Source organism: Ascaphus truei, chromosome 3 (assembly GCF_040206685.1).
Source record: "Ascaphus truei isolate aAscTru1 chromosome 3, aAscTru1.hap1, whole genome shotgun sequence".
In the NCBI taxonomy this organism is placed as follows: Eukaryota; Metazoa; Chordata; class Amphibia; order Anura; family Ascaphidae; genus Ascaphus; species Ascaphus truei.
This window is the reverse complement of record NC_134485.1, coordinates 288489149-288514326: the sequence shown is the minus strand read 5'-3', so window position 1 is coordinate 288514326 and position 25178 is coordinate 288489149. Positions and strand designations below refer to the sequence as shown.

Genomic DNA, 25178 nt, shown 5'->3' with positions numbered 1-25178 from the left:
CAATAACCCCACAAACACACACACCGTTACGCATACACACTGTCACACACAAACACACACAGTCACACACGCACACCCAGTCCCCTGGGACTACTGATTTCCTGGCCCTATAACACTAAATCCCATTAAAAAGTCCCAGACTATGCTGGGTCTGTTATATTGTTCAGTGTTTATGTTCAATAAAGTTCAGGATTGCTATTGAAAGGGAATCTATGACAGTATGTAGGCCGGCTTACTAGCTACTCCCCAGGGAAAGAGGGGGGTTTCTCCTCTATAAAATAAAATAAGGGTTACCGGGTGTAGGAGTTCTGGGTTGTACTTCAGAGTGTACAGACACAGCAGAGCCTCAGAGGGAGCAGGTTGAGGCCTTGCCACAGCAGGGGGTAAGGTACTGTATCTACCAAGAGAGAGATAGTCAAGGCCTAATGTCTGGGTATCGCATCAGGAACTGTGACCTGTATATACCAGCATGCATGTACCAATAAACCCAGGTATACCCCACCTGGTGTTATGATTGACTGTCAACTAAGAAGAAGTGTCCCTGAAGTTCATCCTGAAAGCCTCAGGATCCTCTTGGACTGGAAGTGCTGTCACTAAAAGAACCACTGTGAGCCTGTCCTGATGTCCTCCGCACACCTTCGCGGAGATCTCCTGCCTCCTGTTTACCAGCCAGGTATGCACCAGCACCACAGAATACACCAGTAGCGACGCTATCTTCCATAGGATGGGGGGAAAAGGACTACGCACATACAGTACTACCCCTCACAAAATACACGCACACAAATGAATCCCAGCCACACAAACACACACACACAACCCTCCCCCATACAATAAAGACACCACTCCCCCATACGCACAATACACACATCCTACAACACACAAACACACTACCTCCCCGCCACACAATACACACACAATACCCTCCCACACACATACTGCCCTCCCCACATACACAATACCCCCCCCACACAATACAAACACACACTGCAACACCGCACACAATACACGCACACACACACAAACACGCCATGCTCCCTACCACACAACACACACTTTCCCCCCATACACACTACCCCCCCACCGTGCTCTCGCAGTCCTCTAATCTGGCACCAGCGCGTGCACGAACCCCCGCTCTGCTTACAGAGCGCGCACGCACAGCTCTGCTAGAGTGCCACAGAACTTAGCTCCGCCCTTTTGGACCCGCTGCGTCTCTCGCACGCGGCGCGCACACCGCTCCCCAGTTGCGTGTCAAGATTGACTAATGCCCACTTGTCTCCTACAGCCTATCATGGTCTCCGCAGAGCTCTCACCTCCGCTCCGCCTCCTTGAACGATTGGTTCCTGTTTTATACCCTGCTCTCACTTCCTAGCTTTGCTGAGCATAACTAGTTGTAGCCTTGTGCTTCCACGTCTGTTGTGCCTTCCTCCCAGTCTTATGCTTCTCTCTACAGTCAACCCTTTGTGTACCGACCCGGCTTGTAATTGGAAACTCCTGTGGATACTGACCCCGGCTTACCCTCGATTCTGCTGACTTCTCCAATCCCGACCACGGCTACACGGACTACCACAATTCTGACCTCTACAAACCCAGACCACGGCTATACGGACGTTGACCATTCTAATCTCTCCAACCCAAAACCTCGGTAAGTATCTAGACTAACCCATTCTCTCCAACCCAGACCCGGCTACGTTGACAATCCGCCTGCCAGGCACGCTTCCGCTGCTGTGGGTGCGTGGTTCAATACTTCTCCACCTCAATACCAGGGTCCTGTCTTGCTCGTGGGCAGCGCAAGCGTTACAACAATACAGTGAAATATTAGTGAATAAGCACTAGTTATAAAATACAACATACAATAGTGCAAAATAATATCTGTGTTAAAGTTCCAATATCCTTGAAGTTCAAAGGCAGCCTAACCAGCCCAGCTGGCTTTCTCCAAAGCCAGAAAGGACGTGGATGTGCAAATGACCTGTATGGCGTCAATGATAATCTTATAGTAGAGTCTAAACCCTTGGATGATTCCAGGTGTACTTCGCCAATTTCTGGTGTCCAAACGTGTCTCGTCTTGGCCTCACCCAATCATGGAATTATGTAGATGACAAGAGAAAAAAGGCATACAAAAGACCAATGATGCATTATCTTTGATACTCGTGGAGATAACTGTAACTGAGTATAAATAAATGAAATACAAATGCTAACCAGTACGATATGGCATATGAAAAGCTCCTGGTGGGTGCAATTTATTAACATATAAAATACAATACAAAATGCTGCATAAGCTAAAAAGCTTGGAAATGGGCTTGATATTGATAGCCCAAATAAGGATCCTGTTTGGAACCAACTCTCTAAGTAATAGTTAAAACTGGAATCCTACTCACGATTAGTCAAGAGGACCACAGCAAGTAGGAACCACTGCAAGTGCGTTCTCCCCTGGCTGTCTCTCCTCTTGCAGCGATGGCAGCAGCGTCTGGCGATGTGCGGCGCCATAGGGTTTGATTGGCAATTTAGACTCTACTATAAGATTGTTATCATTGGCGCCATACAAATCATTTGCACATCCAACAACACACAAAAGACACACTACACACAAACACACTACACTCCCCACCACACATTACACAGACACACTACCCCTCCACACACAATACACAGACTACACACGCACTTCCTCTCCCACATACATATTACACATTTACCTTTCGAGGAGGACTCAAGTGTCACGCCCTTCCCATTCACGGATGTGGAAGTTGGGCCCGACCTCTGGCCGGGCTCAACTTCCAGCACCGGTCAGCCAAGCCCCCCGCAGCCACCGAGCCAGGGATAGTTGTCTCAGCTCTCCCCCCATGTAAGCGACCATGGGTACAGTAGCTGTCAGATCTTAGATCCCTCCAAATTATTTTTATGCTGATGACTACTGGCTATAAGCTCAAATTTATTAAAGGGTGTTCACACACACACTACCCTATCCACACACAAGACACACACCACCCTCCCCCATACACAATACAGACACACTACAACACCACACACAATACAGTGTAAAATTAGTGAATAAGCACTAGTTATAAAATAAAACATACAATAGTGCAAAATTATATCTGTGTTAAAGTTCCAATGTCCTTGAAGTTCAAAGGCAGCCTAACCAGCCCAGCTGGCTTTCTCCAAAGCCAGAAAGGACTTGGATGTGCAAATGACCTGTATGGCGTCAATGATAATCTTATAGTAGTCTAAACCCTTGGATGATTCCAGGTGTACTTTGCCAATTTTTGGTGTCCAAACGTGTCTCGTCTTGGCCTCACCCAATCATGGAATTATGTAGATGACAAGAGAAAAAAGGCATACAAAAGACCAATGATGCATTACGTTTGATACTCATGGAGATAACTGTAACTGAGTATTCTCCAAAGCCAGAAAGGACTTGGATGTGCAAATGACCTGTATGGCGTCAATGATAACCTTATAGTAGAGTTTCAATTGCCAATCAAACCCTTGGATGATTCCAGGTGTACTTCGCCAATAAGGCGTTAATCTAAGTTGACTCTTATGTTTAGTAACACCATATTCATGAAAGAAAATAATGTAATGTTAATATGGTTTACTCCTATTAAAAGATATTCAGCGACTAATCATGGAGCAAATCATTTTCATTTCTGTTTCACTAAGTAGCGCTTTGATCCAAAGACATAACACTATTAAGTCATAAATAAGGCATAGAGGGCAATTTACTGGGTATATAAGGTCATTCGGTGACAGCAATTTCACAATCCAAAATGGAAGCAATCATTGTATTTAGGAGAGCAAGAGAGAAGGTGGAGCAGATGGATGGTAGAAAGGAGCAGTTTAAATAGAATAAAAGACAGACCGGGAGAAAGGAGACAAGAAGAGAGGGACAAGAGTGACACATGTTCTATAATAAAGCGTACATTTGGGGTGTTGAAAGACACTTTAAATGTTTGATTTCGGGAGATGTGCTACAGTACATATAGCCATGAAACAATGATAGAATCATAGGTGGTTGTACATCACACAACACAGCTGTGTACATATACAATGTTATTGAAGAAAATCCACGTGCCACCTGCTGCCACTGAGGAAAATACAGGAGGCAGGAGGCAAGTTCAGGACTGCCTTGATGAGGAATTTATTTCATGTAAGTATACTGTAAAAGTATGTGGGGGAAAAAGCTATATGAAACCATGTTGCTGCAAAACAATTGTTTTGCCAGGTGTACATCACACTTTGTTGGCTATAATCATTTTTTTTTTTTTTTTTTTTCAAAAACAAGAAATATAAGTACATGATACTTTGAATTTCATCTTGTGGCTTGGTTTGATTTATTTTTTTAAATAATAATAATTTTGTTTCTTGAAAAATGCATGATTATGTTCTCTTTTAGAAGAACTGAGTAGAGATGTGACACAACGGCCCATCTCCTCCAACCCGAAAGGAATGAAAAAAAAAAAAAAAAAAAAAAAAAAAGAACACCATGAAGCAATATTCCACAGGTTAATATATTAGCAACAACCCACATAACCTACGTATTCAGAATTTTCAGTACTCAGAATTCTTGTATAGTTTTGGGCTTCCTCACAACATAATTTTTGCTTTTTGATTCTTCATTGTGTAGATGAAAAGCTGATGTTGAATCTAAATGAACACAGAGACCCCAATACAGCTCCAAACGAATAAAAGCATTTTAGTTGGTATCATTTATTAATCATGCCAGCATACCCGAGATAAATGCAGGTATGTTAGGAAACAACAAAAGACTAAGAAATACCGCACCTGTTTAACAGATGTATTTTTATTTAAACTGGATTGGAGGAACTGGTGCTTTCAGTGAATCATTGCATAGGAAGCAGAAACGCATAGCAATTTTAGTCAGGATATACAATAACATATGTCCAAATTTGGCACCAGTTTTAAACCTTAAGATCATTAAAACTGCCTAAAATACAAATGAATGGTCTTTGAGGTGCCTTATGGCTTAGCACTGCTCAGTAAGTACAGTATGACCCATAATATCAATAGTCTGTTCTGCACAGATTTGTAGTGTGCTGTAGTGCAGTTTCATTTTTAATACATTGGCAAGGTAAATTATCTACTGTTCCCTTAATCTTATGTGTCGCGCAAGCAAAAAAGTACAAGTAAATGAACATTTGAAAGGATTCACATTGTAATTGAAGTGCAGGGAAAAGAGAATGAATTTGCTTCCACAAAGTACAATTTACAAGTAGCACATTTTTAGTTTCTTCAAAAATGATGGATGCTCTGCTGGCACAACTGCCAGGCTTGTAACGTTTTGTTCATTTGAGACTTTACTGTTACTCATTTGAGACTCTAGTCTTACTCAGTGGAAGACAGTTGGCATACTGTATGTGGTCTCAAAGGTTTCAATGTAGGGCCACTTTTTCATGTCAGAATTTTTCTATTAAAAAGTCACATCTCTCAGTTGATTTTCTTGACCACAGCTAGAAGCTACTAAAAGGGTTAAAAGATTTGGGTTGTTCAATGACTGATGTATCTACTTCTGCTCATTCTCTCTTCTCAGTTAAAATGTGTGGAAAAAACCCCAAAGGCATCTAGAAAGAAATATTTACTTAGGCGTTAGGAAGTTAAAAAATGAACTCAAATATCACCAGAAGCACAGAATCTGTGTCTGAATCTAACAACGGACATCATTCTGTTGATAGTTCCAAACCCATCAAAAGTAAATCATGTAAATGAATAACTAAAACAAATATCAGATAATTAAACACAGACTAGGGCTTATTCTCTATACCCCTAAAGAAGGAATATATTAGTGAAGACTCTCTCCAAAAGCAACAATCCACCTCACCTACCCACTCCCCCAAGAATGCATTTTTTATGTTATCTGGACTCAAGAATCCTCCAGACAGGAATTGTTGTACTTTTAGCTCCAGATAAAAATGTATGACCATCAGAGTCAACCAATAGAAGGTCTCAGTGTCACACGCAAATGATGTTGCAGCTTTCTCTTATCCCAACTGAGGGAGACATACCTGCCCCCCAGTTGCACAGAGCAGCCAATATGGTTGCCCAAGACAAGAAAGCCCAGGTTAAAAATCTCTCAACACTTTGGGGACTGGAGAGTCACAAAGTTGAAAATAGCACTTTTCCGACTCAAAAATCATGTTGAAGAGGGGGAGGGGGGAGTCTGCATGCTGCTTTAATTTTAACAGTAATACAAGTAAAGAGTATCATGCAATGCACATTTAATTTGCTCAAAGATCAGAAACTAAACAATCCTTTCTACAACAATCAGAATGCATCCCTACTTTGTGACAAGTTGCAAGATTGTTGTGAGGATGCAGCCATCAACATCATGTCATAACAGGAAACAATATTGATACGTGGACATCCAAATGTGACAACAGATAAACTTGCTGAAGCAGACCATTTTGACAAAATAATGTATGCAGTGCAAAATATATGACCAGTGGTCTCTGCCACCTCTCCTTAGCTGATTTCTTTAACCAATAGAATAGGGAAAATCCTTATGATTCCCGTATAGCTCACTGACATTTACAAGCAAAACATATGAAAAGTCCCATGATACAGCAACATTAATAGGTGCATTGTAAAATTATTTTCCCCACTCCAATTGAGAGAAAATTATTTATTTTCCATGCTTGAAAAGCAAACCCCAATAGCAATGTCCCTACGGTCACTTTTGGCAAGAATGATAAGCATCAACCTGATCCCTTCCATAGTTTTTAGATCCGTATTCTCATAAGGTTACAATGATGGATCAGAACATTTCAGTGAAATTTGAAATGTGAATATATCTAACAGTGTCAGTAGAATCGATGACAGGCACAAAAACAGTTTATACAGATTCTTCACACCAAAATGTGAAACATGCTGTTCTTTGGAAAAATACATTAATTTTTCAAGTATTACTCAATATACATATATAAAGACACACTTTCTTCTACAAAGGCGAATAATGAATCTCTGAAACGGGAAAAATTGTGATTCTCAACGCACCGTGGCTCTGATTGGTGACATTTGGTGACTTTATACTTGTTTGTAAATGCACACATCATAATAAAAATAAAAAGAATTGTATTTTCCTTTCTGATTTTGTACACAACTACAATTCAAATTATATTTGAAACAAAAAAAAAACCCTGGGATTTGCATATTGAGATAATATAGGCACGTTTCGCCATTTCATTGGGAAACATTGCAATGCATTTGCTCAGTACTAGGCCGAAGGCTCCTCCAGTATTGAAAGTGTGGTTGGTGCAATGGAAACGCCAATACCATGCGCTTAAGACTTTGTACTCCTGCAAAGCATGCACAATGTGTCTTCATTTTGGTTTTAAAGAAGCAATTTTTGCTGCATACCAGACAGCCTTAGTGTTTTTTTAATGTTTATTTCCTGGCTTTGTTTTGTTGTTCGGGCTACAGTTGATATCCTTAAGCAAAAGTTCACAGTCAGCCAGTACATTAACGGGCACGTATTTCCTCATTTGCTCAACGGTCTTTTGATAAGCTGTTTTTTCTAGTTCAAGAGATCGGATTAGATTTCTCATCTTGTTTTCTCTGGATACAATATTTTCAGCGCTGGATTCCAAGCTCTGAATCTTGGTATGAGCGATCTGTTATGAAGGAGAAGAAAAACAGAAACACTTGCTGAGAGCCAACACAAAATGTACATACTGAAATCTCTTGAGTGAAAGAACGTGTAGTGTAGAAGAGTGTCAGGGAGCGAGAAGACTAGGCTGGCAACTTGGTAACTAATTGGAAAAAAATATTGTGACTAATCCTTACTGGAATATGAACAATAATTCTGGAGTTTGAGAGTCATATCCCAGCAACTTTGCAGTACTAAGGGCAATTGCTATGAAATGCATCTGTAAAAGGCCTCTTGGTCCAAAGTTCCATCACAATTCAATGATGTGGCTGTGCTTGGTGTATCATTTTAGTCCATTGCATACTATACTAGCACACACTATGTTAGCTTACAAAAACAAATAGAACAAAGGTTGATTATTCAGATAAAAGTTTGAAGTGTAGAGGGATTTCACTGCAGTTACTAGACCCATTAACAATGGAAAGTGAACATACTGAACGTTTTACTACTGTAATTTAAAGTGCCTATTTCAAATTCTTCAGGCTCAAGTAAAATTGCTTTTGTTGAACTGATCTGTGTCCATTTACCTGCAGCTTTTCTAGCAAGTCCATGTTCTGCCTCTTCAGCTGATTGTTGACCTTTTCAAGCTTCTGAAGAGATTCAATGTCATCACAAGGATTGGAAGCTTCCAGTATCTCATCATTAATTACATGGTATTCAACCTCATAAGTGTGGAGCTGTTTGGAAATGTCCATCTCAAATACCTACAATTAAAAAGGACAAGCATCAATTCCATGAGTGCAGAATTTTATAAACCGTATCATCTGGGAACATTGTAGAACTTGTACAGCTAAGATACATTTTAATAGACTAAGATGAGAGTTCTTCACATTCTGCAGTACAATACATGAGCTCTTGTACAAACACAACTATAAAGATAAACTGAAAGGTTTTACAGTGTAATGAAGCCTTATATCCAATCGGTGTAGTCCCATATACAAATTGGGACTACAAAAGAAAATTAATATTTCCAAATGTATTTCTGTAGCATGGGAGGAACTGCCTTAGAGATGGAAAAAGGGAAATTAAAACAAGAACGGTAAAATCAAATTACCTGGGTAATAATTCTTTCCGTAGTTAACGGTGTCATATCAGGTATACTGGTTTTCAAGAAGTCCACTATACTTTCAAAGCTGTCACATGCCATTATAAGTGCTTCATTGTTACCAAGAAGGCTAAGGGCCACCTTAAAGATGACTTCAGTGCCTTGCAGAAAAATGATATCTGAAAAAAGTGTATATTGCAAACATAAGCAAAGTCATTTAAGCAATTGACATGGCTCTCCCAAATAAAAGAGATTAATACTGAAAAAGATTCTTGCACATTTTATCTGATGAAGGAATCTATGTTTATACCTAATGTACAACAATGTCTGTGTGTAACTTTTATGTTGGTCCAAGTAATTGTACGACAATCTTCAGCTGAACTTCATGGGTGTCTATTAAAAACAAAGGCTTTCATCTTGTGTTGGCAAAGTAGCCGGGCCTTTCTATGCAACTTATCTACATCCCTACTAAAGGCGTGATGGTGCTGCCTAAATGTTATCATACTTTTCTGAGTAAAACAATGCTCCTAAAACAATACTACAGATTATTTTCTTTATAGATTGTGTTTCAAATCAGGTAGGTTTAGGCCAGGTAGTATAACTCCCCTCTGGCAATGACAGGGTTAAAAAATGTATACATACTAATTATGGCTTTTAATGGTGCGATGACACATCAAAACAATTGAACTAATGACAATGCTCTTTAAAAAATTATTGACAAGTAAAGCTCAGAACATTTTCAGAAATACTGTAATGGAAATGTTCAATTTGACTTATTTACAATAGGGAGTGTGTTGGGGCTGATAAAGTAAATCAATACGTATGCACACCGCATGCATGTCACATGAGCAACTAGTAAGGCAGGAAACAGGTCAGTGCGAGATAAGGCAGTGACAAAAATGATAAAATCCACCATAAACGCCAGCTTACAGTGTCAAAACTATAAAACCCACGATAAACGCCAGCTTACAGTGTCAAAAACTATACAACCCACCATAAACGTCAGCTCACAGTGTCCAAAACTATTTTTGAGAGTGTATCTTGTGTGAGAACCTAGTTTTAACATATTAAACACAACACTATTATTAATTTGTCTTATGTGAGGCTGCTGTCTTAATGCAGTGTTTCTACGCAACATTTTTCATAAGAGCAATCCCTATCTGTCTGATATTACTGGCAACAGCAATAAACAAGGCTATCATTTGAATTGCTAAATGAATAGGGAATAATATCTCTATAATACTACAAGGCAAAACTCTTTCAAATGAAGATGGTTCTACTAATCTGGTAGATAAAGACAAACTAGAAGCAGAATAACAACAATTTATCAAACTTCTTCGAAGAGCATACTGTATATATCAAGTTTTTTTATTGGAAAATTATGTTGGCATTAAATAGAAATGGTGAACTTGTCACTTACCAAAAACTCTGGCAACAAAGCCAAGTGTGAACTGGGAGGCGAACAGTGTAAGAAACCAAGGGGCTGCATAGAGGCTTGGGCTGATTTCATTTTCTTCAAGGTGTTCATAAAGATCTCGATGATAATCATGAAGAAGTCGGGAAAGTTGGTACATTTGAATCTAGAAGGACAAAAACGTTGGTGTACAGACTAACAATTGACATCTTTATGAACAAAGGGGATACTATACTGGTGTTCTAATGTACTGTATAGCAACAAGGAACTTGGCCCACTCAGGTTCCTCTTTCAGAACACATAGTATGTGTCCTTCTTATTTCTAAATATGTACATTGATTTATAGGACATGAATGCCTGTAAAAAAGGTTTCATATATGATCCCTCACATTAAGTATTTAGTGGCACTAACATTCTTTTGTGGAACACTGCCCGATTCTTTGCTGGGAAATCTAAATGCCAGCGGTCAAGACATTGAACAATCATGTTAATGAAATACATGATTACAGTACTTTCTAAGCCTAGCTTTTCCAGGTGTAAGAAATGTTTTAACTTTCAAACTACAGAACATACTCATACCCATTACATTCTTCCAACATATACTGTATCTACAGTATTATATTAAGGAACGACACACAAAAAGATCCCCACTAGGGCGCACCACAGACCTGAGTAGTATTAAATCATGGTCCTAGAGTGCGCAGACTTACAACATATAAAGTTTATTTGAAACATAATTAACTAAATCACTACATAAATAACTTTAAAATCATGAAGCTCCTAGTGCCTCTCTAATGCTAGAAAACTAGCTCAACAATAGTGGGTCAAATGAGGAAAGAGATATAACTGTAACTCATTCAGCTTCGCCCTCCCCAAGAAAAACTCCTCTGGAAAGAATAATTGGGTAAGGTATTAATATACCTGTGATTTAACCCTGATTTGATAAGAGGAGATATTTCTAAGGTGTGATGCTTGGTATGGAATTACCTGCTAAACACCTATACAGGCATACCCCGGTTTAAGGACACTCACTTTAAGTACACTCGCGAGTAAGTACATCTCGCTCAATAGGCAAACGGCAGCGCACGCATGCGCCTGTCAGCACGTCCTGAACAGCAATACTGGCTCCCTACCTGTTCCGAAGCTGTGCACAAGCAGGGAGACTATAGAGCCTGTTACAAATGTGTTATTTACATCAGTTATGCACGTGTATGACGATTGCAGTACAGTACATGCATCGATAAGTGGGAAAAGGTAGTGCTTCACTTAAAGTACATTTTCGCTTTACATACATGCTCCGGTCCCATTGCGTACGTTAATGCGGGGTATGCCTGTACGTATTGTTTATATAGGTATGCAGGGATAGTGTCAAGGGGAAGTCATGGCTGATGTGATGATATAAACAGTCATGGTATGAAGTTATATCTAGTTGTATCTACACAGATGATAATAAAACGGCTAGCCTTCATAGACGTAGTGCTGAGTGTCAAATGTATTGAACGCGAACCTAGTGACTTATTTCTATGGTATATTGCAATAACCAGTGTTGCTATATATATACACGAACAATAGCCATAAATGGGTAGAGTGATCCTCTCAATAGTAGACCTCTGATGTCTATTTCCATCTAAGGTGGTATATAGGATCACTATGGGTTTCATCTAGTGACTCCGTGTGTCCGGGATAATAAGTTTTACCCTATTAACTCTTGCATTCTGTATCCCGCAGAGTGAAGGTGTATTGTGGCCATAGCCACTGACTTTTATAACTGCGGCCGAATATGCTCCTAAGTGGAGTAACTGCGTGATGGCGTGCTGCCAAAATACCACAATTATGTACAGGTGAGTATATAGGGTAACGTTATGAGTCACTACCAGTGGTCAATGGCTATTTCGTAATTCACAATATACCACTATATTTTATTGTTGAATACAAGGGCTGTACATATACCGGTTGTCAGTATAGATAGTACAACTGAAGACTTAATTGTCTGCATGTTTTAGGTCCGTTGTGGTAGCGTTATGTAATGAACTTATGTTACTCTGCATATAAAGTCCCTGAGAGACGGTGTGTTCTGGGACTCTGTCGGCTGCTAGTTATCACACACTAAGGCAGACTGGAATGCCAGCGAGTGTTTGGTGTTCGTGTATAGTAGCGATAATATATACGTTGTAGCACTGGAGCCGCTTTAATGCTTGCGGGCAGGGTTATATAGAAATCAATTAGTGATGGTAATAGATTTAACCCTCAGTGCACCTCACATCGTATGTGGATATAATCACAGGCGATATGCAGTAGTGAGGCTTGATATATAGATTCGTTGTTTTGATGATCACAAAAAAAAGAAAAACAAGTGCGTCATCATTAACATTTTGGCTATTATTCTTTGCAACAAATATAATGTTAAAAAGGTGATCTACTGCAGCGGTGCCCAAATTGGGGGGCGCTGAGAGCGCGAGGCCTCTGTAAACGTACTTACCTGGCTCCAGTCACACGTCTCTATGACAATGCGGCGTCAAATGACGCTGCTGGTCACGTGATATCAAATGACCCCACAGCGCCATTTGACGCAACTTTAGAGGTGAGGGGGGGCGCGACGGAGAAGCAGAGCAGACAGGGGGCGCAGGCGCGGGGAGTTTGCGCACGCTGATCTGCTGTATCAAAGGACAATCACAATACAGATGTCAATCAAGATGCAATTGCATCACTTCTTGCAGTAGTTGTGTCACATACAGCACACCAAAACCCTACATTGTGACATAAATTAATACAATTCAACAATGACACTATTACAACTTATTAAACGTCCATGAATATCCCCTATTGAATACATGTATTCAATCTCCCAGTATTAATACTAGTTTATTTTACAGACATTCAAACCTGTCTGGACGTACATCTTGCTCTTACAGTATATAGAATGTTAGATTTTGCAGAGCATACAGAACACCTACAAGCTCATATTGAACCCCCAAAATACCCACAACATATATATAAGCATATAAGTTTCACAGAGGAGTGCTACTGAGCATGGCAATATATATATTTAAAACCAGGGACATAACATAAAACACAGACAAAGCTCAGTGCACATCCAGAAAAACTAGTATACGGTACAGTGCCTAAATATACATGTATAAATAACTAATAAATAAAATGGTCTTTTAGTTTAACATTTAGGCCAAATTGTTGTAAGCCCTTGAGCCAACTACACGGCAGACCACGTTTCAAGGGTCCCTACACTAATATAGATTCTTAATAACCTGTGCATTGCCAGGAAGAATGATTTATAATAAATCTGTCAATATAAGTTGCAAAAGTTCTAAACCTGGTTAATAAAAGCTTCAATCAGACTTAGAACTTTTGCAACTTATATTGACAGATTTATTATAAATCATTCTTCCTGGCAATGCACAGGTTATTAAGAATCTATATTAGTGTTAGGGACCCTTGAACGTGGTCTGCCGTGCAGTTGGCTCAAGGGCTTACAACAATTTGGCCAAAATGTTAAACTAAAAGACCATTTTATTTATTAGTTATTTATACATGTATATTTAGGCACTGTACCGTATATAAGTTTTTCTGGATGTGCTCTGAGCTTTGTCTGTGTTTTATGTTATGTCTCTGGTTTTAAATATAGATTTTGCAGAGCTAAGAAGCTGTAGCAGAGTAATGACTAAATTGCAAAAATGTATCCTGTTGAACTTGTGGCAACAGAGTTTAAACGACTTGGGGAAGGTGGAATGACCTTTACGAACAGTTTTTTTTTTAGCACAATATAGAACTTATATGAACTCTAATTCACAGATTGTCCTTTACCTGCAAAGAAAGTCTACAAGAACTGGTCTAGTTTGAGCATTCAACAGTTAATTTACCTGTAGTGAAACCATATCTGGCCGGTACTGCTTACGGAAACTAAGGTCATACATCAGGTATTTGAGCATTTCAAAGGCTTGTTGTTCACTCATGTGCAAAAGCAGCACACCAGCCACAAAGCTAATTCCCTGGCAATAACCAACTTCCTGGTCTAACAAGGAGTACGCTTTGAGAAGGTTATACAGGGACAACTGTCCTGCTCCCAGCTGTGCAGAGAAGAAAGGGTGGGTTGGAAAGGTCCTCCCTGAGAAAAAGAAAAACATACCTCTTACAAATAACACCGTATATTTTGCTGAAGACAGTATTATGTGTTTGCAGTCCTTCATAATATTTCATATTCTTGAAGCATTAAGCACTTTCCATCAGACTCTAAATCTGTTGTGGATTACCTAGTGGACCCTGGGTTACAAGACAAAGAATCCATTGTCTTGTGGAACCTACAGACACAACCAGATTTGCAAAAAGAGGGATCTTTGGCCAAAGACAACAACCTGAATTATATGTTACTTATTGCTTTTTATCTTCTTCGGATTGGTAGAAATAAATGCGTAACAGTGAATTGTTCTTGCATCCCAACGACAGGTATGTTTGTCCTTTGGCAAGAAATTAAAATGTTGCATAAAGTGTCACTGCTTGGTTGTCTAGTTGCACATAGATAAGTCTACAATATACTGTTTGTGGGAGGGATAGAATGTAATCACAGTATCATTCCAAAAATATCTATAGAATGGCGTTGATTATTTTTTTTATATGCTACTTTTTTTCAGTGAACTACTGCTAAGAAACGGTCTACATTCATATAACAAATCAAAATAATGTACCGAAGTATAAATGCATAAAAGGTACATTTTTATTGAAAAGGTTCTTCTTTATTTGTATTGTTTTTTTTATAAACACATTAAAAAAAAACAAATGCTCCATTCTATGAATCGACTATTAAAAAAAAATAAACACATTCTCATACGGTATATTTTATTTTCTGTGTGGAATGCTTTAGGCTGCGGCCACACTGCCGCTGAGCGCGCTCATGCTTGAAAGCAGTGACGTCACCAACTCTCCAAGCATGAGCGCTCGGCTGTCCTGCAATAATTTGAGATCAGGAGCAGGGGGTGTGGCTATTAAGGGAGGGGGCGTGTAATTGGCTGGATCGAGGGGGTGTGTGTTTGGTGTGTGTGTCTGGCTTTCCCTCCAATTCCCCACCCCCCCCAGCCCCCTCCATCCCTCTCTGGCGAATCTCCACGATGATTGGTTACAGACCGGTCATGTGACCATTCTCAGCGCTTGGAAATCAAATTTCCATGTCTCTCCAAGCGCTGAGATTTAGAGAGCATACGGCATGGGCACGGGGGCATGCATGCGTGGCATGAATGTGGCCGAATTGATTGGATGTAATTGAGTGGCAGCGTGGCTGCAGCCTTAGCCGTAAAAAATATCTCTTTGTGACACCTTAACAGTAAACTGTGAACGTTTACTTGAAAAAACAAAAACATACCTAGATCTACAAGGATAGCATGTTGCTGGGCTGTAAGTTGCTTCAGCAGTTCATTATATGACACATCTGATGGCTGCTGTTTGTTTGGCAGTCGGTGCCTTAGTCGATACTGTACTGAAAGGAACTGCCAGATCTCTCCTCGCTTGCCTTTTGGTACACCTAGGAAGAGGAATTAAAAGGAAGGCTTAAAGAACCAAATACAATAAAGCATGCACTTGCTAGGTTCATCAAATATTTCAGGCTGCTTTGTGTGCATTGTGACCCTTTCACTGCATTTTGCTGGGAGAGGCAATTAATGCAGTGAAAGGGTCAAATATTGTTATCCTGTGCTCAGTGCGCACTTGGATGATAAAAAACAAGTTAACAAATAATAAAATACCAATAGCCTTACTTTAAGACCACCTAAGAGAACTGTTAAATGTCATTCCTTAGAACTATTTTCCTCCTCAGTAGATATTTTTGCTGATCTTACTCCCAAAATCTGTTTCGCCCTGTAAAATCCGCAAACGGATCCGCTGAATTCTGCAGGCCGAAGGAAACAGCTGATCCGCTGCGGACCCAGATTCGCCAAAGGAAGTAGCCCACCTCTACTCCTAAGTTACTACACACCCACTTCTGTCACCGTGACAGTAATGATTCTTGTGATGGTGCGAACAGTCAATAAATAAAGCGTGTGGGATTTTCAAAACCATGGCTCTTTGGCTAACCTATTAAAATAGTCAATTTAACAGCTAGAGGGCAACAACAATCTGGATTTTAACAAAAGAATATCCTTTTAGCACTCCCAGGCCCAGATCAGATCCAAAAAGCTCATTTAAGTCACTTAATGTGACACTGACATAACATCATGTTAAGCCTAAAGGAGTATCATAAAAGTACAATAAAGTAACATTTAGTCATGTTTTCTCCAATAAAGACCATAGCGTTAACTATAATGACATGCAAATAAGGCGTTAACCTAACATCTTATACCTACTAAAGTCTGTTAAGGTAAACACAGGAACTTAACGTTACTTTAGCTAGGTAATACCTAAACTTGATACTGTATTACTCACATTCAGACCCCGAATTAGAGCTTTTACAGGGTCTGGATGGATGTGCCGCTACAGTTAAGCATATCTTAAATAAAGTAGCGTTATTCCCAGCATAATTTCCCTCGCCTCTCTCAGCTTAAGTTAAACACCTATTTCAGGGTCTGGATCGGAGTAACGTCAAGATATATGTAGAATTTACGTTTTTGCATATAATTAGTTTTGAAGATACGCATCAGGGAACATAATGCCTGTTTTAGGTAACTTCATGTTATGAACCTTAACAGGGATTTGTGGATTTAGGTGGATCGGTGTGGTAAGGTACTTAGTATTTCATGCTTGTATGATAGATAATACACCATTAGTCTACCTTCCCTTTTTAAAAACACCAATGGTACTTTTACTTCAGAAACAGGACACTGTAGCAAACAAAATCAAATGAGTTCTAAACGCCCTTCTACCTATGTCTACTAATACTGGTTTAATTCATTTGAAGAACGGTTGTTTAAAGTTCTAGTAGCTGTACTGGACAAGCAGAATAGTACATTTGATAAAACTTGTGTTGGCTTTTAGTAGATAAACAGAGTTTTTCATAGATTAAGTTATATTGTACAGAGATTTTGAAACCTTATTAGTTTCTTTTTCAAGTGCACTGTGGCAGCACAGCTGGAAGGATGCTTACATATCCTAAAGTGATAGAGAGGTAGAGATAAATGCTCTAGGGAGTCTTCAAATTGAGTGCAGAGAAGATCATCATAAATTAGCAAGAGCTAAGTAGGCTAGTTGTCAGAGGTGGATGAAGAGATATGAAGAAGTGTCCTGGTGTGCTCGCAGCTTCTCTAAAATGTGAGGCAGGAACTGGATGTTGCCATAATGGGTCATAAACCCACAATATTGATTTAAGCCATTGGCTATATTTCAATTTTCAGGTTCTTCTCTCCTGTGCATCTTAACATTTCTTTAAAAAGTTAAGACTGTTATGTCCTGCATGGGAAAAGCAGTTCTTATATATATGTCTGATATGGTGAATCTGAACAGTTTGTGTGTGTTTTTTTTTTTTTTTTTTTTTTAAATAATTCATACCGGTGTCTTATGTACATTTTGTAAAGATACAGCCCATTGCTGGATTTGCAGATGAATGAGCACTGTATTGTTATGAGCCGGGCTGATGGAATAGTTTGCTTTTTTGTTTTTTATTGCGGGGCTGTGTCCTTTTCGTTTCTGTATTCTGTTAGATGCCACTGTTTCTGATAAGCATGTTGGAAAAGTTGGGAGGCTGCTTGCTGGCTATCATGGGTGGTTCTGGGAAAATAGTTTTCAGTCATTTGTCCCCAGAGAGCATGTGTTATAGATCATTGATGATACATGTGTGGTGTGTGAGAATGAGATTGTGACTAGTGGTATCCGTGCAGTATTCCTTTATCCTTTGTACTATAGTAGCGTTTCTCTGGGTATCTATTTGGCTTGTTCCGTTTTTCTGTTTATTTGGCAGGCAAAGTGACCTTGTTCCATGAAGGTATTATGGAGCTATTTGAAGTGTTTGTCCCTTGTGCTGGTGTTAGAGCAGATTTTGTGGTATCTGAAGGTCTGGCAAACAAATTACAGATGTGTGTGTGTGCCCCGTGATTGAAACTGGATTTATGTTGATTCTTTAATGGCAATTGTAGTGTCCAAGACATGTATTGTACTTGTGCAATATTCCAAGATCAATTTAATAGGGGGGTGGAAGTCCATGTGAAATGGTCTGAGTAATTGTTCACTTTTTGTCCAGGGGATAAATATGCAATCTATGTAGCGGAGATACATCAGGGGTTTTTATATGTTAAAAATCTCTTGTATGTTAAAAATATGTTAATCTCTTTCAGAAAATCAGTCGTGTCATAAAGAGGTGGGCCTATTGTAGTGCACTATGTGTGCCTATGGCACTGCCCATTATTTGGAGAACGTGTCCGACACCAGAAGAGAAGTTGTAAGGGAGAATACATTCAATAATTTTAGAGACTATGTTGTCAAGAATGTTTAGTGTTTGAGAGTTGAGTTGTAGGAATCTCTGGCAGGCAACACCCTTAAAGAAGAAACCAACTAGGTTTTGAGAAAGCTCTGTACTGTACACTATTTATTTATAAAATAAATAAATAAATACATTTATAAAATGTTGTACCAGGAAGTAATACATTGAGAGTTACCCCTCGTTTTCAAGTGTGTCCTATAACTTAGTCTATGAAAAACGTTGGTCCACTGAAAGGCATCACAACCTACATCAAATCTAATTTTGTAAGCAAAATAGTTGGAAAAATTATTACAATTTCTTTCACAGAGCAGAAAAAAATCCAAGACTAAATTAAAGGGCTATTCTCTGCACCTTCTTTGAGATTGATGTAAATCTCCTCCATATCAAAGCGGATTTTCATTCTGCAGTTTAATTTCTTATCCCACAGATTTGAAACTTCTTTGTGACAGGTCCCAACGTCTTCATAATCCAGTTTCACCTTCCTAGATTGGAGCTCATCTCTGCTGGCTGGAACCAACATTGTAATTAAGAAAACAACATTATTTCAGTGTCTTTACAAAAAATAACTAGATCCGAGTGCAACATATTACATATACAGTGCTTAATATAAATAGTCACATACTGTAAGGGTATGAATTAATGTGAATCTAAACAAGTCTTATAAGTCTGTAGCAGGTATTTAACTATATAAATATCCATGGGTGGTATTTGAGAATGAAAGTATTCAAATGTATTATATTTTTTAGGACTGTATTTAAAAATGACGGCACTGCACTTTCTATGGTCTAATTTACCTTACCTTCTGAAAACAAGGAAGTCTATGAGAAAAAGGATTGAGCTCTCCTCGATGGCAGAAAATAGAAGAAATATTATATTAATTGCAACATTACAATAATTGGATTATTTAATCTTTTAAAATTAAGGTATTTAAAACAAGAATGGGGAAAAAAAGAGGAGAGAGCAAACTATACAGAGAGTCACTGTGTTAGTAGCACAATTTTCATAAGAACTACTTCTTGAAATGCATCTTGTGGTGAAGAATGAAATGCCTTTGGATGTTTCAGGCCCACAGACGGCCTTTCATCAGGTAGGTGTTCGGACTGAACGGTCTTCTTCCCCCCCCCCCCCCCTGTATTGCTAGTGTGGCCTTAAAGGGATATGCACCACCTTTGAATTGTTTTGCTCTATTTGGATATCTAGGATTTGTTTCCAGATTTTTTTTTATAAAACAACAATACCATGACACACAAAATGTGTCTCAAACCCACATGATTTAAAGAATGAATCCTCCTCCTGACACTAGATGGAACCTTACACCACCATACAAAATATGTCATTTGCACAAAACAATGAATAACAAACATGAACATTTCACTCCACTGGTTAGGTGGTCCTCTGCTGTGAATCAAACCCCAAACTAACTGACTACTAGGACACAGGAGGGTATCCCTTAGTCAAACACACCAAGATTAGGGGCACTCAAATTATACACATCTTCAACAATTTGTCATATTAATTCTAGAAATCTTAGTCAACATCACAATTCACATCCCATTTCATGACAAGGACTTCACATGTATTATACGTTTTTCTTCAGTTTTGACACAGATAAAAAAGATACTTGCTCTATAATTCATGATACAGATCTAACAAAGGTTATTGCACCTGCACGTTATGATGGGCTATGTAAACACCGTGCCCCTCCCCCAAGAAAATCTTTTGCCACCCAGTTTGCACACCCCCAGTGTAATAGACAGAGTGTGGTCTGGGAGGTGTATGGAGATCATTGAGAGACGCCTCAAACTGCTGTTAAATCGTGCCACGTGTCCCTCTGTGGAGCAACACAGCCGTATCCAGAGCCACTGTGACTTCGGTCCACAATTACGAAAAGCCTGATTTTATTTGTAATTCTTACCCCTTTTTTATGCTTCTACTGAATATACAATACTTTACTATGAGAGTTGTGCCCTCTTTTTTGTTTTTGTTATTACAAGTGAGAGCAATACTCTTTGCTACATCTGTATTCACAAAATGTTGTAACCTTATGACAAGACTAGAGACTGTTTTTATGCATAAGGCTACTTCGGAGCAGAGGTTTTGTGAGTCTGGCTTTCCAGGTCTGCAATCAGTGGTTTTATACATACTGTAATGTAGCAAACAAGCTAGTGCAGCTTGAAAACAAAAATAATTTGAGCACAATTACTGAATACATTTCCCAATGTCTGCATTCCAAATTTGGGGTAAATTGATTAGAAAACAAGTGTAATGAAATACGTGAGGTCACCGGAATTGGGAATTTGCGCTCAATATATTATAAAAAAAAAAAAAAACCCTGTAACCATCACTGTGTATGTTCAGATGTAGTGGCTTCTACAAAATGCATGGCACGTTTACACAGTATGAAACATGTATGGCAGTTCAGATAAAAATGTCATTGTTGACATATAAATGATGTTTCATGCATGAGCAATGCCGTTTTTGTCAGAGTAGCAGACTTATCGGCGTGAGTTTCATCTGGTGAAAGGAGTTTGAGCAGAGTCTGAGGTAGACACCCCATTGTATAGGATTTGGCTAAATACAATTTGCTTCTTGATGGTAAGTAGGAAAAGGGAGTGTGCCGGATGCAATTGTATATACTGTATAAATGTGCTATCTCACATATCTTCACAAAGGGCATTGGTGTTAAAATGAAATGTTGAGTCTCGTTTCACAGGTCAGCCTGTTAAAACAAATTCTATTTACTGGTAAAGTCGCACTTAATATATATTATATATATTTGTTAATACTGTATGCTGATTTTGACATTTCTCTTCTGTGATATGACTTGTAATTCACTTGTTATTTCACACATTGTATTAAAGCAGCAGTTCAAGCAATATCTTACACGTGTGTTTTTTTGTAAATACATCAGTTCTGTACTATGACAAAATACTTGTAGCATTTAAAAAAAATGTTTTAAAGGCATTTTTTTATGTTTCTATTGTAGGAAGCATTTCCAAAGTGACAGGCCCCTTCCCCTTTTCTGATAGACTCTGGATCTTGAGCCCCGCCCTCTCTCTAGCAGTGCGCCAATTGTATCTAGTAACTGCCCAATCAATCTTATTCCAGGAACTACATTGCCCAGAATGCTGTGCAAGATTAAATAACCCGGTGTAAGCGATCGATTACAGGAGAACGGATCGATCTGCAGTTTAGCTAATCACTTGTCAGTGTGCAGATTGTATTGATGCACATACAGTATTGAAAGGGAAATATATATATATATTTTTTTTTTATATATATATATTTTTTTTATATATATATATATATATATATATATATATATATATATATATATATATATATATTAATTAAAACAACAGCTTGAACTGCAGCTTTAAATCTTCAGCTTGTTTGATCATGATACTTTTTAGTTGATCATATTACAATATTATGTTGTATTGAATACATGTTTTTTTCTTTTTTTGAACATGTTTTGGTATCTTGTTATTGTTTATCCAACAGTGACTTGGGGTTCTTCTATTTGCATTACATGATATTTTGATGGGAAATGGAGATAACATCTGAGTACTGGTCACACAGGAAACACTTCTCTAAGACTATATAATTTATTAAAATTATTTGTTCCCATAAATACCATATAGGATAAATGTTATAGGTTACTTTCACATATTGATATTATATAGATATTTACACATATAAATTAGTACTACACAAAGTTTCAGTGCTACAGTAAAAGAATCAAACAACCTACCTCAATTGTGACAAAAATTCAGTTCTGAGTTTCTTAATGTTGGCCCTTGAGTTTTTATAAGAACATATCACTGATCGTTATATTGTATGTAATGCACACGTCAACATGTTTGTTATATGATTTCTAATTTATTAATAAAACCAAATGAAACAGAATTATGAGACGGAGACCTATCATTCTACACTTCTACACTTTTAGGCCGATACATAAGGATGAACGATACACCATTGAAAGACATTGGCAGGAAACCTTTACAAATATTATATAAAAATACATATGCCTGTTAATGGCCTAGTTTTCCCCTTAGAAATATACTGTATACTGCAACTGCCATTAGTTCAATTTGGTTACTACATGGGACTGCACCATTAAATAGAGTGGCTCAGTGAGTAAAGGCACTGACTGGCACTGAGTTTGAAGCAGGGGAGCCTGGTTCAATTCCCGGTGTCGGCTCCTTGTGACCTTGGGCAAGTCACTTTATCTGCCAGTACCTCAGGCACCAAATACATAAATTGTAAGCTCCACGGGGCAAGGACCTGTGCCTGCAAAATGTCTCTGTAAAACTAGCAGCGCTATACAAGAACATGCTGTTATATTATTATATGCCATTATTCCAGCCATCAATCAACTCCCCTTTGTCCTCACAGATATTATAACGGGATAAAGCAAGGGTTTAAAACCCCAAGCACAGGCTGTAAATGGGAGAAACTCCTGTTTGGTCCATAGTTACACTGGCGACACACTTTATTCGAGCACGGCTAGTCCCGCGAATTCGGGTATACTCGGGTGTATTCAGGTTTCTGATATTTTTCAGCCAGAGTGCATTGCGTTATTTTCCGGCAGGAATTTAAGCTTTTTATTCCGGCTGGTTACAATACTGCAATGCCGTCAAAATACACATGGTGGCGCTTGCGAGCTATTCTCTGTGAAGCCGTCCCCTATAATGAATTGTAATGCAGTATATATATATATATATATATATATATACTGTATAACAACAACCCCTGTAAGCCCTAACATACAGTACTGTACAGTACTGTACTGTACTGTATATGCACATACATAAATGATACTACAGTACTGTATGGGCGGCGGGGGCGAGATGTGTTTGCAGCAGAGAGAGATCCGCTGCTCTCTCTCTGCGCAAACATCCACACATTAAAAATTATTTGAAATACATTTTTATTGATAGTGTAGATGTGCAGGGGGTCTCCGGAGCTGAACCGCGTTGGTTTTAGGTCTGGGGACCCCGTGCCCCCCGAGATACAGGCCCCTTTAGGGGGTGCCGGTATCCAGCTCTGCGTTAAAAGCCCCGATCACGTGACCGCGGCCTGTAAACCAAGCAGAGCAGAGGGATACCGGCACCCCCTAAAGGGGCCTGTATCTCGGGGGGCACGGGGTCCCCAGACCTGAAACCTGTGCGCTTCTGCTCTGGAGACCCTCTGCACATGTACACTATCAATAAAACACATACAATATACAGTATAAATAAACACTCGTTCTTTACCTTAGCGTCTATGCGCTATGGTAAAGAAGCATTATTTTAATAATATTGTAAAGTGAGCAGGGGGTTCCCTGAGCCAGAAATTAATGATTAATGCTCAGGGAACCCCCCCCCCCCTGCTCCTGATCAATATTATTAAAAATACGGAAAATGCTGCGTCATTACCATAGCGGATAGCCGCTAAGGCAATGAAGGGGTTAACCCACCGTGCCCGCTTTATTGTGTGTAGTGGGGATGGGTGAGGGGGGTATTTGGCCCTTGGTGTGAGTTTAGGACTTGCGGGAGGGGGGGGGGTTGCGGGTGCACTTAACCCCTTCACGATCGTAGCAGTTAATACCGCTACGGTCATGAAGGGGTTAAGCCCTCCCGCTACCCCACCCCCCCCCCCCCCCCGCAAGCCCTCCCCAACCATCGTTGGGGCGAATACCCCATTCACCCACCCTCCCGCTACCCACAATAAAAAAATACACACACACAGCAGCCGCCAAAAAATAAATAAATAAATGACAATAAATACATTGGAAATACATTTTTATTGATAGTGTAGATGTGCAGGGGGTCTCCGGAGCTGAACCGCGGTGGTTTTAGGTCTGGGGACCCCGTGCCCCCCGAGATACAGGCCCCTTTAGGGGCTGCCGGTAGCCCTCTGCTTGGTTTAAAGGTCCGATCACGTGATCGCGGCCTGTAAACCAAGCAGAGCAGAGGGATACCGGCACCCCCTAAAGGGGCCTGTATCTCGGGGGGCACGGGGTCCCCAGACCTGAAACCTGTGCGCTTCAGCTCCGGAGACCCCCTGCACATGTACACTATCAATAAAAATGTATTTCAAATGTATTTATTGTCATTTATTTATTTATATTTATTTATTAATTGTGCTGCTGCTGCTGCAAGTCGTAAACTCACACCAAGGGCCAAACACCCCCCTCACCCCCAATAAAAAAAATTCACGCACAGCAGCCCCACAATTAATAAATAAATCTAAATAAATAAATAAATAAAATCTATGTAAAACCCCCTCCCCCTATTCTCGCTTTTAAAACGCCCTGCCTTCTCTCTAATCTATGTAAAAAAAAACCTCCCCCTATCCCCCTATCCCCCTATTGTGTGTGTGCGTTAAGCTTCCCTGCAAGCTATGTAAAAAAAAACCTCCCCCTATTGTGTGTGTGTTTAAATCTGGCTGGCCTGTGTTTCTGAGTGCTGAGTGCTCTGCGTTTAAAGGTCCCGATCACGTGATCGCGGCCTGTAAACCAAGCAGAGCAGAGGGATACCGGCACCCCCTAAAGGGGCCTGTATCTCGGGGGGCACGGGGTCCCCAGACCTGAAACCTGTGCGCTTCAGCTCCGGAGACCCCCTGCACATGTACACTATCAATAAAAATGTATTTCAAATGT

At 39.5% G+C, this 25178-nt stretch overlaps 1 protein-coding gene across 7 annotated transcripts in view; it reads right to left on the bottom strand.

Moving 5' to 3' along the window:
* Positions 1–4688: 4688 nt before the first annotated feature.
* TBC1D4 (TBC1 domain family member 4) overlaps positions 4689–25178 on the bottom strand; it is a 219787-nt gene continuing 199297 nt past the window's right edge. For all 7 annotated transcript variants that reach the window (XM_075590993.1, XM_075590994.1, XM_075590998.1 and 4 more), the window contains 7 exons: positions 18881–19036; positions 15488–15646; positions 13995–14239; positions 10126–10285; positions 8715–8884; positions 8188–8364; positions 4689–7625 (listed from right to left, as the gene is read on the bottom strand). In XM_075590993.1, coding sequence (XP_075447108.1) covers positions 7392–7625; positions 8188–8364; positions 8715–8884; positions 10126–10285; positions 13995–14239; positions 15488–15646; positions 18881–19036 — 1301 coding nt within the window. In that variant the 3' untranslated portion in view covers positions 4689–7391. The remainder of the gene's footprint in view (positions 7626–8187; positions 8365–8714; positions 8885–10125; positions 10286–13994; positions 14240–15487; positions 15647–18880; positions 19037–25178) is intronic.